The sequence below is a fragment of the Pseudophryne corroboree genome, chromosome 9 (genome assembly GCF_028390025.1).
Source record: "Pseudophryne corroboree isolate aPseCor3 chromosome 9, aPseCor3.hap2, whole genome shotgun sequence".
Lineage (NCBI taxonomy): Eukaryota > Metazoa > Chordata > Amphibia > Anura > Myobatrachidae > Pseudophryne > Pseudophryne corroboree.
The window spans coordinates 366,406,330-366,418,445 of NC_086452.1; the positions used below are offsets into that span (position 1 = coordinate 366,406,330).

The 12,116-nt window shown below is 44.6% G+C and overlaps 1 protein-coding gene across 1 annotated transcript in view; it reads left to right on the forward strand.

Annotated features, from left to right (window-relative positions):
- Window positions 1-12,116, forward strand: part of FAM120A (family with sequence similarity 120 member A) — a 225,659-nt gene that overhangs the window by 67,734 nt on the left and 145,809 nt on the right. The window contains exons 2-3 of the mRNA XM_063940739.1: window positions 5,831-6,077; window positions 9,122-9,204. Of these exons, the coding sequence (XP_063796809.1) occupies window positions 5,831-6,077; window positions 9,122-9,204 (330 nt within the window). The remainder of the gene's footprint in view (window positions 1-5,830; window positions 6,078-9,121; window positions 9,205-12,116) is intronic.

Sequence of the window (12,116 nt, forward strand, 5' to 3'; positions counted from 1 at the left end):
TGTGTGGGTTAACAGTGTTTTAACCTTTCCTGTGTGTGTGTGTATGTGCTTCACATTTACAGTGTCAGGCAAGGAGTGTGTTTCATGCACGGCAGAGTGCCTTTCTTCCTCAGGGGGATCACTACAGTGTACTCAGGATACTACACATTCTCATGCTAGTGGGTCCGTATCAGCATAGTTGGATTCCCTTAAAGGGATGATCTCAAATATTTTGAATAAATTATTCCATAATGAAAGAGAGGCGCAATACTTAAGGCAGTCTGTGGATGACCCGATGAATAGAGATTCGGTTCCCATGCCGGCGTCTCAGACCACCTACCATTTGTCCGCAACAGCGTACACTGGCCCAGATCCTGCAGGCTGACTCTGATGACATATCAGACGTGGAGGAGGGTGAGGTGGACTCAGGAGGGGGGGGGGGTTTGGGGGGATGCTGCTCTGTCGCAAGGAATACAGGCCCTGATAGAAGCTATTAGAGACGTCCTGATAAGGTGACAGAGGAGGATGAGGAATCTTATTTTAATGTATAAAAGAAATCCTCTGCTACTTTTTCTGCATCAAAATAGTTGAAATCCCTATTTGAAGAGACTTGGGTTAATTCTGATTAGAAATTTCAGATCCCTAAAAGGTTACTCACATCCTTCCCTTTTCCTCAGGATGATAGGAAGAAATGGGAAAATCCACCAATTATTGATGCATCGGTATCTAGGTTATCACGTAAGATAATCTTACCTGTCCCTGGGTCAGCCTCCTTAAAGGACACGGCTGACCGCAAGATTGAGACCACTCTCAAATCTGTATATACAGCTGCTGAGGTGGCTCAAAGACCCACTATTGCTTATGCATGGATCTCTAGTGCCATTGCAAAATGGTCAGGTAACCTAATTGAGGGATTAGATTCCTTATCCAGGGGGGAGGTAGTTTTACTCCTACAACATATACAGGACTCTGCAAATTTTATGGTGGAGGCCATAAAAGAAATAGGTTTGCTTAATGCACACACCACTGCCATGGCAGTGTCAGCACGCAGGGGCTTCTGGCTACGCCAGTGGACTGCGAATGCAGATTCCAGGAAGGGCGTGGAAAGCCTACCATTCACAGGTGAGTCATTATTTGGAGATGAACTGGATACGTGGATATCCAAGGCTACGGTGGGTAAGTCTTCCTTCTGCAGCCCCCCCAGTTAGGAAGACCTACTCGGCTCCAACTTTGCAGTCCTTTCGGACAGCCACATTTAAAAATAAAACCAGTGGTTCTTCTACAGCCTCCAGAGGCAATAGAGGTAAACCCAGAAAACCACCAACTGCAGGTCCACAGGAACAGAACTCGGGTTCTGTTTCCTCAAAGCTTGCAGCATGAGGGTGGACCACACTGCCCATTAAGAGGTTTCAGTCACATATGGGCGGCATAATGCCAGGATCCCTGGGTCAAAGATCTTATCACCCTGGGGTACAGGCTGGAGCTTCAGGAACTCCCACTTCACAGATTCTTCAAATCAGGCTTACCAGCTTCTCAGGAAGCAAGTATGACTTTACAGGAAGCCATTCAAAAACTGGTACAGACTCAGGTCATTGTTCCAGTTCCACCTCATCAGCGCAACAAAGGTTATTATTCCAACCTGTTTGTGGTACCGAAGCCGGACGGTTCGGTAAGACCCATTTTAAACCTTAAGTCACTGAACCCGTACTTACGGGTGTTCAAATTCAAGATGGAGTCCCTGAGAGCGGTGATCTCAGGTCTGGAGGATGGGGAATTCCTGGTGTCTCTGGATATCAAGGATGCGTACCTTCATATTCCAATCTGGCCGCCTCGTCAGGCTTATCTAAGGTTTGCATTACAGGTCTGTCACTACCAGTTCCAGGCCCTGCCATTTGGCCTCTCCACGGCACCAAGGGGGTTCACCAAGGTAATGGCAGAGATGATGTTTCTCCTCCGCAAACAGGAAGTGAACATAATTCCGTACCTGGACGATCTGCTGATAAAGGCACCATCCAGGGAGAGGCTGTTGGACAATCTTGCCCTCTCAAGTCGTCTACTCCAGGATCACGGGTGGATTCTGAACCTACCAAAATCTCACCTGGAACCAACACAGAGGCTTCCGTTCCTGGGGATGATACTTGATACGGAGGCACAGAAGTTATTCCGTCTATTGGAAAAGGCTTTGGTAATCCAGTCGATGGTACGGGATGTTCTGAAACCAACTCGGATATCGGTGCATCTATGCATTTGCCTTCTGGGGAAGATATTAGCCGCTTACGAGGCACTGCAGTACGGAAGGTTTCACGCAAGGCCCTTCCAGCTGGATTTGTTGGACAAATGATCCGGATCGCATCTCCACATGCACCAGAAGATACATCTGTCACCAAGAGCTCTTCTGTGGTGGCTCCAGACTTCTCACCTGACAGAGGGCCGAAGGTTCGGGATTAAAAATTGGATTCTGCTAACCACGGACGCAAGCCTCAGAGGTTGGGGAGCAGTCACCCAAGGGGAACAGTTCCAAGGAAAATGGTCAAGTCAGGAAACCATCCTTTCAATCAACATTCTGGAACTAAGGGCCATATACAACGCCCTTCTACAGGCATCACATCTTCTTCAAGATCAAGCCATTCAGGTTCAGTCGGACAATGTGATGGCAGTAATGTACATAAACCGGCAGGGCGGATCGAAGAGCAGAGCAGCAATGTCATAGGTAACAAGGATTCTCCTCTGGGCAGATAGACACGCTGTGGCGTTGTCTGCAATCTTCATTCTGGGAGTGGACAACTGGGAAGCACACTTCCTCAGCAGACACGACCTCCACCCAGGAGAGTGGGGCGTTCACCTGGAGGTGTTCGGGTGCTTGACATGTCGGTGGGGGGTTCCTCAAATCGACATGATGGCCTCTCGACTCAACAAGAAGCTCAAGCGGTATTCCAGGTCGAGAGACGCACAGGCGGTGGTGGTGGAGGACGCTCTGGTGACTCCATGGGTTTACCAGATGGTGTACGTGTTTCCACCACTTCAATTGATCCCACGAATTCTGAAAAGAATAAAAAGAGAATATTCAAGCAATACTCATTGCTCCGGACTGGCCAAGAAGGGCCTGGTATGCGGATCTACTGGAGATGATCTTAGAGGGCCCGTGGCCTCTACCTCTTTGCGAGGCTCTTCTGCAACAAGGGCCGTTCATCTATCAAGACTTACCACGGCTACGTTTGACTGCATGGAAGTTGAGCGTCAAATTCTAGCCCGGAAAGGGATCCCGGACAGGGTTATTCCAACTTTGATCCAAGCCATAAAGGGGGTAATGTCTAAACATTACCACCGTATTTGGAAAAAATACGTCTTTCTGTGAAAACGGAATTTCAACTGTGACGTTTTCTTCTTTTTCTGCAGTCAGGGGTGGACGTGGGCCTATGCTTGGACTCCATAAAAGTCCAGATTTCTGACTTGTCCATTTTCTTCCAGAAACAATTTGCTTCCCTCCCGGAGGTTCAGACGTTCTTGAAGGGTGTTCTGCACACCCTTTGTGGCTCCCACGGCACCTTGGGATCTCAACGTGGTGTTGCAGTTTCTACAATCAGAATGGTTTGAGCCTTTACAGGAGGTTGACGTGAAGTTTCTTACGTGGAAAACCGTCACACTGTTGGCCTTAGCTTCAACAAGGCGTGTGTCGGAACTGGGGGCGTTGCTCACAAAAGCCCCTATTTGATTTTTCATGAAGATAGACCTGAACTCAGAACTCGTCAGTAATTTCTTCCTAAGGTGGTGTCTGCGTTTCATATCAACCAACCTATTGTGGTTCCGGTGGTTACCGACACCTCTGCTACTTCAAAGTCCTTGGATGATGTGAGGGCTTTGAAGATCTACGTGAAGCGGACAGCTCGTCACAGAAAATCAGACTCGCTGTTAGTTCTCTATGATCCCAATAAAACTGGGTGTCCTGCTTCAAAGCAGTCTATTGCTCGCTGGATCAGGCTTACTATCCAGCATGCTTATTCTACGGCAGGTTTGCCGGTTCCAAAATCTGTACAGGCCCACTCTACTAGGTTGATGGGTTCTTCCTGGGCGGCTTCCCGGGGTGTTTCGGCTTTACAGCTCTGCCGAGCAGCTACTTGGTCAGGTTCGAACACGTTTGCTACGTTCTAAACGTTCGTTTCTTTGGCCTCTGAGGACCTTCAGTTTGGTCAATCAGTTCTGCAGGAACCTCAGCACTCTCCCACCTGGTTTGGGAGCTTTGGTACATCCCCATGGTACTAAATGGACCCCAGTATCCTCTAGGACGTAAGAGTAAATATGATTTTAATTACCTACCAGTCAATCCTTTTCTCGTAGTCCGTAGAAGATACTGGGAGCCCACCCAGTGCTTCGTGTTTTCCTGCACTGTTACTTGTTAAGTACTGTTGTTGGGTCAGCTGTTGCTGTTCCTCATGAAGTTTGGTTAGCATGGCTTTCCTCTTGTTTGTGTGCTGGTTCTAATCTCACCACTGTCCTTGAAATCCTTCTCTCAAGGTATGTCCGTCTCCTCGGGCACAGTTGCCTAGACTGAGTCTGGTAGTAGGGGCATAGAGGGAGGACCCAGCGCACGCTATCAAATTCTTAAAGTGCCCAAGGCTCCTAGTGGACCCATCTATACCCCATGGTACTAAATGGACCCCAATATCCTCTACGGACTACGAGAAAAGGATTTACCGGTAGGTTATTAAAATCCTATTTGTTACAAGCTCATCATTCCAACGGCTGCTACGTTTTCTCTCCAGTTAGCAGTCCTGTTTCACTTGCTACAGTTGACTGGGACCCAGTGACATCACTGAAGCACAGAGTGCATATTTTATTTTCCTCTTCATTTATACAAAACTGCAGTCTTTCTCCTTCAGGGTCCACAGTAGTATACACAGAATATACGTTGGGTTGTAGGTGGCGTCCGGATTGGGCACCAAACTGTTAGTGTTTGGGGCTCCCAGCGTGCATCAGTTCAGCCTCCCTATAACAGCACCTCCTGGCTCAGGGAACTCAGTTTTTTGTTTGGTGCGGCAGGAGCCGGACCACTGTAGAAAATGGTGTGGCTGTTTTTTTAAGCTACAAATATTTTTACGCATCGGGTAATTCAGCCAGTATCAACATGAGTGAGACATTAGGGTGCATAGAAGTTTTTACCCTTAAAAAAGTTTTTAATGTTTGAGGCTGTGGAAGGACCCGCTTAAGGGGGTTGTCCTGGAAGGTTGTAAAGCCCGTAAAATATGAACAGAAATCCTAATTGTGTGTCGTCTTCATTTTATTTTACAGCTTCTTTTAACCTTTTGCCACTTAAATTCTTTTAGATGCCAGAGTTGGCGTCATATCAAAATCTCTTCCCAGTTTACATTTTCTCTAGATGGAGATCCCCTGCTGTCGCTCCCCTAAATGAATAATAGGATTTTTATTGGAGTTTTCCCATGCAACATATATAGTGACCTGTTCTGGGGATCCTTGTCTATAGAGCAGTTATAGGATCTGTCTCCACTTTTGTAATATTGTATAGTACAGCTCTGACACAGTATAAACTAATTAAATAAGTAGTGTTCTGTATGTGATTGTAATTTTATTGTGTATATACTTTTTTTTTGTGTTCATGGTTTTTGTATACTATCTACCTACTGATTTGTTCTAGTTTCTTAATAAAGTGTAGTGCATATAATATAAATATATGGCTGGATTTGAAATCTGTGGTAGATTACTTAAACTGTTGATGCAATGGAAATATTTAACCTCATGTCTGTAAGGCAAAGTGCACTCCTTAAACTGCTTTATTTGGCTATCACCACAATTTTAATATAACCTTGTCTCCTCCTTCTGTTCTGCTTTCTAACAGGTCGCACAGAGCATTGAAGATCACCACCAAGAAGTCATTAGTTTCTGCCGTGAAAATGGATTCCACGGTCTGGTTGCCTACGACTCAGACTATGCTCTGTGCAACATCCCTTACTACTTCAGTGCCCACGCGTTAAAGCTGAGTCGCAACGGGAAAAGTATCACAACCAGCCAGTATCTGATGCACGAGGTGGCCAAACAGCTGGACCTCAATCCCAACCGCTTTCCCATATTTGCAGCTCTTCTAGGTAACTTCATTGGTTCTCTCCTTCATTCATATGCTAGATGGTATTGAAAAGTGTTTAATAGAGAGTACAGGATATAATTAGGAATCTGAAATCTTGTGTGTTCGAAAGATCCTAGAATGAGCCAGGTAAGTAATATAACTGCCATCAACATGATTGGATTGTCTCTCACGAAGGAAGCACTAGGTGTAGCTGCTGTGTTTTTAGTCCAGCTAGCTACCGGTCTCCTGGGTTTGTAAAGCTGTGGCTTTCCCAACTTACAATTCCTCCAATTTACAGGAAAAAACTAATCACATGGATTGGTGGGGGAACGTGCAGGATCAATTCATGAACTGTCAGGGTTCCATGCATAGGAACAGGTTAGCGAGCACTTCTAATTGTGCTCTCTCAAGTAGTTTTACATATCTGCTTGCGGAAATGTGGTCTGTTTTTATCCTCAATCCCATATCGATGATTCCCTTTCACGGTAAAGATTTTTACCTGCAAAATTAAACCACCATGGAGTCACTGCAATAGAATGCTTAAACGCACTTCTCTGTATAGCTGTTTAAAACCACACACCTTAATATATGAAATTGTAACTTGTATTAATATACCTTAATATATGAAAATGCAATTTCTATTAAATTGAAAGAACACGTGCAGGCAGCAAATATAAATCTGACTCTGAAAAATATAGAGATTCAGAGGCCTAGGAGCTCCCTGTGTAGGTCATTCATCATTAGATTCACACTGACAGGTCTTTTGTACCGCTAATTGATAAGGCACCTGAAAGGAGGACAAAGGGTAAAGAGAGCTCATCTGTGTAAATACCTTGCTCTGTCTGCATTATTGCTGATATTATTGTGCACATACTGTAAAAAAACAAACCGGTAGCACACGCACAATTGAATGCAGTTAAAAGGATTTAAATATATACTTTTGCATGATGACAGTGAGAGATTTCAGGGCTTGAGCCCTTTTTCAGTGCGCAACTCAAAAAGGGGCCTCTGTACTAAGCCTTGGGGAGAGAGAAAGTGGGCGGAGGTAAAGGTCTATTTACTAAGCCTTCGATGGGGATAAAGTACCAACCAATCAGCTCCTAACTGTAATTTTTCAAACACAGCCTGTGACATGGCAGATAGGAGCTGATTTGGCTGGTACTTTCTCCATCCACTTTATCTTCAACCACTGCTTAGTAAATATACCCCAAAGTACCAGCCAGTCAGCTCCTAACTGTCATTTTTCAAACACAGCCTGTATTTAGGAGCTGATTGGTTGGTACTTTACTTTCTCTCTCCAAGGCTTAGTTAGTACATAGACCCCCTAAGTTTCTTGTTACACATATGCCTCTTGCTGTAGGCTTGGACCACACCTTCCATTCCAGTTTACTTATATAGAACTTACTACTATAAACATCTAAAGCTTTGGTCCCTCAAAATATATTATTTTGTAACGTGCGTAGGAGAAAAAAAAAAATCCTGTTTTTCGTTTGCTGCTGTCTTTGGGTACTGTTACCATGGGTAAGTCATTTAAGTGGCTTCCTAGACCCCAGACATTCTTGAATTTGACAGTAAAATTTAACTATATTAAAACCCATGTCTTAAGGCTGCCAGCAGTATAAGCGGTGGCTAAATAAATTGGCATTTAGCCTCGTTTTAGTTGGGACTTAGGGAAGAGGCTGCCTGTGTAATAATAATTGCAGCGCTGCTTGGAGAGGCCTGTTCTGTTGTCAAGGTTACGAAATCCTTCTGTGGGGCGTCAGGTGCTAATCTCCAATGGAGGCGGCCAAGCTCATTCTCTGGGCTTAGCCAGAAGTGCCTCGTTCGTAATGCTGTGTAATGTGCTCCTGATGAAGCCGCCATGGCTGAGGCATTGCAAGCAGTGGAGAGAAAGAAATGCTGTACACATTTATGTCTAAACTAAGTTCCATTGTGATTAAATGAAGACATAAAATAGGTTTATGACAAAATAATCATTCCAGTGTACATGCTGTGGTGCACAGTGTATCTTTTTATTTTTCCCTATTATCCCTCCCTTCTCTCACTTTGTCAGCTGAACCATGAACTACTTACTACTTATTATACCCAGAAAAGATGTGGGGGCACACATGGGGCCTGATTCAAAGGTGGTCAGTGCAGCGCCCACAGGCGTGTTTATTGGGGGTCGCCTGCCTGCAACTTTATACATATGCCGCCACAAAGTCCTTCCTGTGTGTACATCTGTGTGTACAAATGTGCAAGGACTAAGACACCCACTCTTAGGTAACTCAATTGTTTATGCACTTCCGATATTCCGTCTAAAGTGATGGGAGATTGTCGGGCGCAATTCAGTTGTTTTGAATCAGCGAGTCACCGGCCAGCAACACTGTGAACGTTCGCATAACATTAGATTCAGTCTGTCTCTATAGCAACTGCCCCATTGTATATACACTCTGTGTAACGCATGCACTATACAAGTTTTTAGGGATTTTTGCACATGCACAGTTGCAAAAATATTGCTCAACTACATCACCATTACATCCAGTTCTGAATCAGGCCCGTGAAGATGGTGGCGATATCGAGTAAGTGGAAAGCATAACCTATATAAATAGAAACGGGATTGTCTGATTTTAGTTCTAAATAGATGGTTTTAGCATGCTGATTTGAGTGTTTTCAGCCATGTATTTATACAGCCTAGTTTTTATTTAATGGAAGATAGATTCATATATTTAGTAAAATATGTAGAATGGTCTTAGTCAAGTATATATTCAAATCTAAATTCATCTAACAGCAGAAAACTCTAATTTGTCATTTGAAAGGTATTTGATGGATTATAAATTGCAGAAAGACTGGAGTGGCTCGCATGACATCTATCAGAACAAGATATCTCTGCTTTCATAAGTGGGAACAGTAGAGCAGAGTGTACAGTTATGGCCTGTGAGTCAGATTGCTTTGTATGGAAATGGAAGGTCTTCATTATTACCCACTGTTTATTATCTACAGACAGCTGTGTCATAGCACTCAGTGGTTATAGTACATTTCATGCTATTTATTGGGTTTGCTCTTAATTGTAAGTTTGTTTCCTAGGTAACCACATTTTACCTGATGAAGATTTAGCCGCTTTCCATTGGAGCTTACTTGGACCAGATCATCCATTGGCTTCACTGAAAGTATGACATTCCGAGTAACTTAATAATGCTTTATCTGCATGATTGCTCTTACATAATGTTTAGGAATGCCTCATTTTGTACAATAAAGTACCACACCAAGGGGCCGATTCAAATGTTATTTCCACGGCCGCCAGTAGAGTACACCCAGCGGCTGCAATTCAGTTGTTCTGCCGTTTGGGCACCCAGCGGCTGCAGAGGACACATTTTTTCTGGCAGCCTCCGCAGGTGCGGGAGAAAATGTGTGTAAACTGGACACTTTGGGCATTTAAACAGGAGTTTGGACACCCAAAGCAGGGAGGTTAGACAGGTTTAGCTGTTTTAGACGGCTAAACCCTGTCTGTCTGGGCGTGAAGTGCATGGGTGCCCAAACACAATTGAATTGTGACAGTTGTTTGGGCATCTAAAAAGACCCGTTTGGATGGGTTTTTAACACGCCCAAAACAAATGAATTGGCCCCCAAGTGCTCTGATGAACATTTATAACTTGGTCTAAAGTACAAAGGTGACTTTAATAAAAATGTACGGTAAACTGTTTTTTCACTCATTATTGTATGCTTTTTTTCCCCCAGCAAGTGTGTGTAGTACAAACCCCGCCCAAATGTTTTTTTAATTGCAGGCCAGGTTTTTTGGGGATCCGGTCAAAAGGTCGACATGAGTTTTTCAAAAATTCTCCCCCCCCCCCTTCATACTTAACGACCCACGTGGATTACGATTGGGTATAGTAACCTGTGCCAAGCGCAGAGGTAGCGGAGCGATGCACCTTGCCCGAAGCATGGCGAGTGAACACTGTGCACTCATTGGGATTCCCAGTCACTGTACGGAGAAAACACCAATTTAAAAAAAAAACCTCATGTCGACCTTTTGACCTGTCGACCTACACCATGTTGACCTAGAGACCCTGTCGACCTAGTTACTGTCGACCTTGCATACCACACCCGTTTTTTTTGTTTTTGCTTTGTTGTTCTGTTTTTTGTATTGCATTTTTTTTCCTTTTTTAAATGAGCTGTTTTATTTGGTGCCGAGTGTCATATTGTCTGTTGTGGAGATGAATGTAGTGGAAGAACAGAAGACTGGAGCTGTCGCGGGGGCAATTTAATTTTTTTTTTTTGTTCTCACGCCTGATCGCCCACCTCTATAGATGGGGTGACAGTTGTTCGTACTGTTGCTGGACGCCCACTGCTTTTCACGCATGTCTTGCACAATTCGACTGGGATTAGACCCGTAAAGCTGCTAAACCCATCTAAACTATTGAGTGCAACAAATAAAATATGCAAAAAGCTGGACTTTTCGCACATTTCTGCTTGCCACCCCAGTAGGCTGTGAGCTGAAATAATGGGTGCCCGATCGGTTCAACAATTGAATTGCTATGTCTGGCGCAGGGCATCCAAAAAAACTATTGAAATCCCTCCAATGTCTTTGAACACAAAGATATTCTTACGAACACCGTGAGTGATTTTGTAAGGATGTTTTTGCTTACACCTCTGTTAGATTGAGGGGACAGGTTGAAGGGGAAGAGGGGAGAGAAATCTCTTTTGGTAACAGAAGAGAGAAACTGAACTGAAGGTGGGGTGCATGAGACAAGGGGAAAGAATAATGCAGGATCATGGTCTTGCAAGAGTAGATTCTTGAAAAATGGTGTAGCTTTTGAAGTAGTTGACAAAGTGAATAACAAGAGTTGTGGGGTTGGTAGATGTGCAACAGGCATTGGGTGATTGGTGCATTGGGTGGATATTAGTGCTGTATACAGTAGTAGGTTTGCTTGCTGAGAGTGGTGTAGTAAGAAGGCAGGATATGTTTGCAATGGGGGAAGTCTGTAGGCATGCTGTCTCTCTATTGGCGCTTGTTGGTGTGTGAGCTTATTTGTAGGCAGTGGGTCCGTTGGATCTCATGGTTTGAGATATTGGTGTTTGAGACAATATGTGGTGGCTGGACCTGTGCTGAGTGTAGTGTTGCACTAAAGCAAGACAGATTGGAAACATGAGAGTGAGGCAGAAATTAGGGTTGTGTCCAGTCTGTTTAGGGGTTGGTGTGTGCATTATAAACCTCTGTTTTGGCTGGCAGACTGCAAATTAAGTGCCTGGGCATAATTTATTTAAAAGAAGAGCGGGCTGAAGCACGCCATGTAGGGGGCGGGGCTTAGCCCTCACAGCTCACATCAGCACCATTTTCGCTCCAGAGCATGCAGAGACACTGGTCCTTCCTCACCACTGATATTACAGGTAACAGGGGGGGCACAGCATATTTGGTGCTATATTAAGTGTTTTTAAAGCGCTGCAGGGTCTGAGGCATTATATTTATGGCTTGCAGACCCGGGACAGGCGTTGTGAGCTGGCAAACTCCCTCTGTGTTTCTCTGACAGGCTTTACTGTGGGTATGTCCCCCTTTTGGCCCAGTGTGTCTGTGGGTGTCGGTACAGGTGTGTCGGCATGTCTGAGGCGGAGTGCTCTTCCCAGGAGGAGACTGTGTTGGGGGCAGAAACAGCTGTGGGAGTGACCCTGCCAGCACCGCCGACTTCTGACTGGGTAACTGTGTTGAATGCTTTGAATGCTAATGTGGCTCTTATTAATAAGAGATTAGATAAATCTGAGTCTCCGGACCAGGTATGGAAAAAATCTGTGGAGGATGTGTTGTCACAGGTACAGACCCCCTCGGGGTCACATAAACGTTCGTTTGCGCAGTTAGCAGACACAGATACCGACACGGACTCTGACTCCAGTGTCGACTATAGTGATGCTAGATTAGACCCAAAATTGTCAAAGAGCATTCAGTACATGATTGTGGCAATAAAGGACGTCTTAAACATCACTGAGGACCCTGCTGTTCCTGATACTAGGGTCTGTATGTTTAAGGGAAAGAAACTTGAGGTAACGTTTACTCCCTCTCACGAACTAAATGCCCTTTTTGAAAAAATGT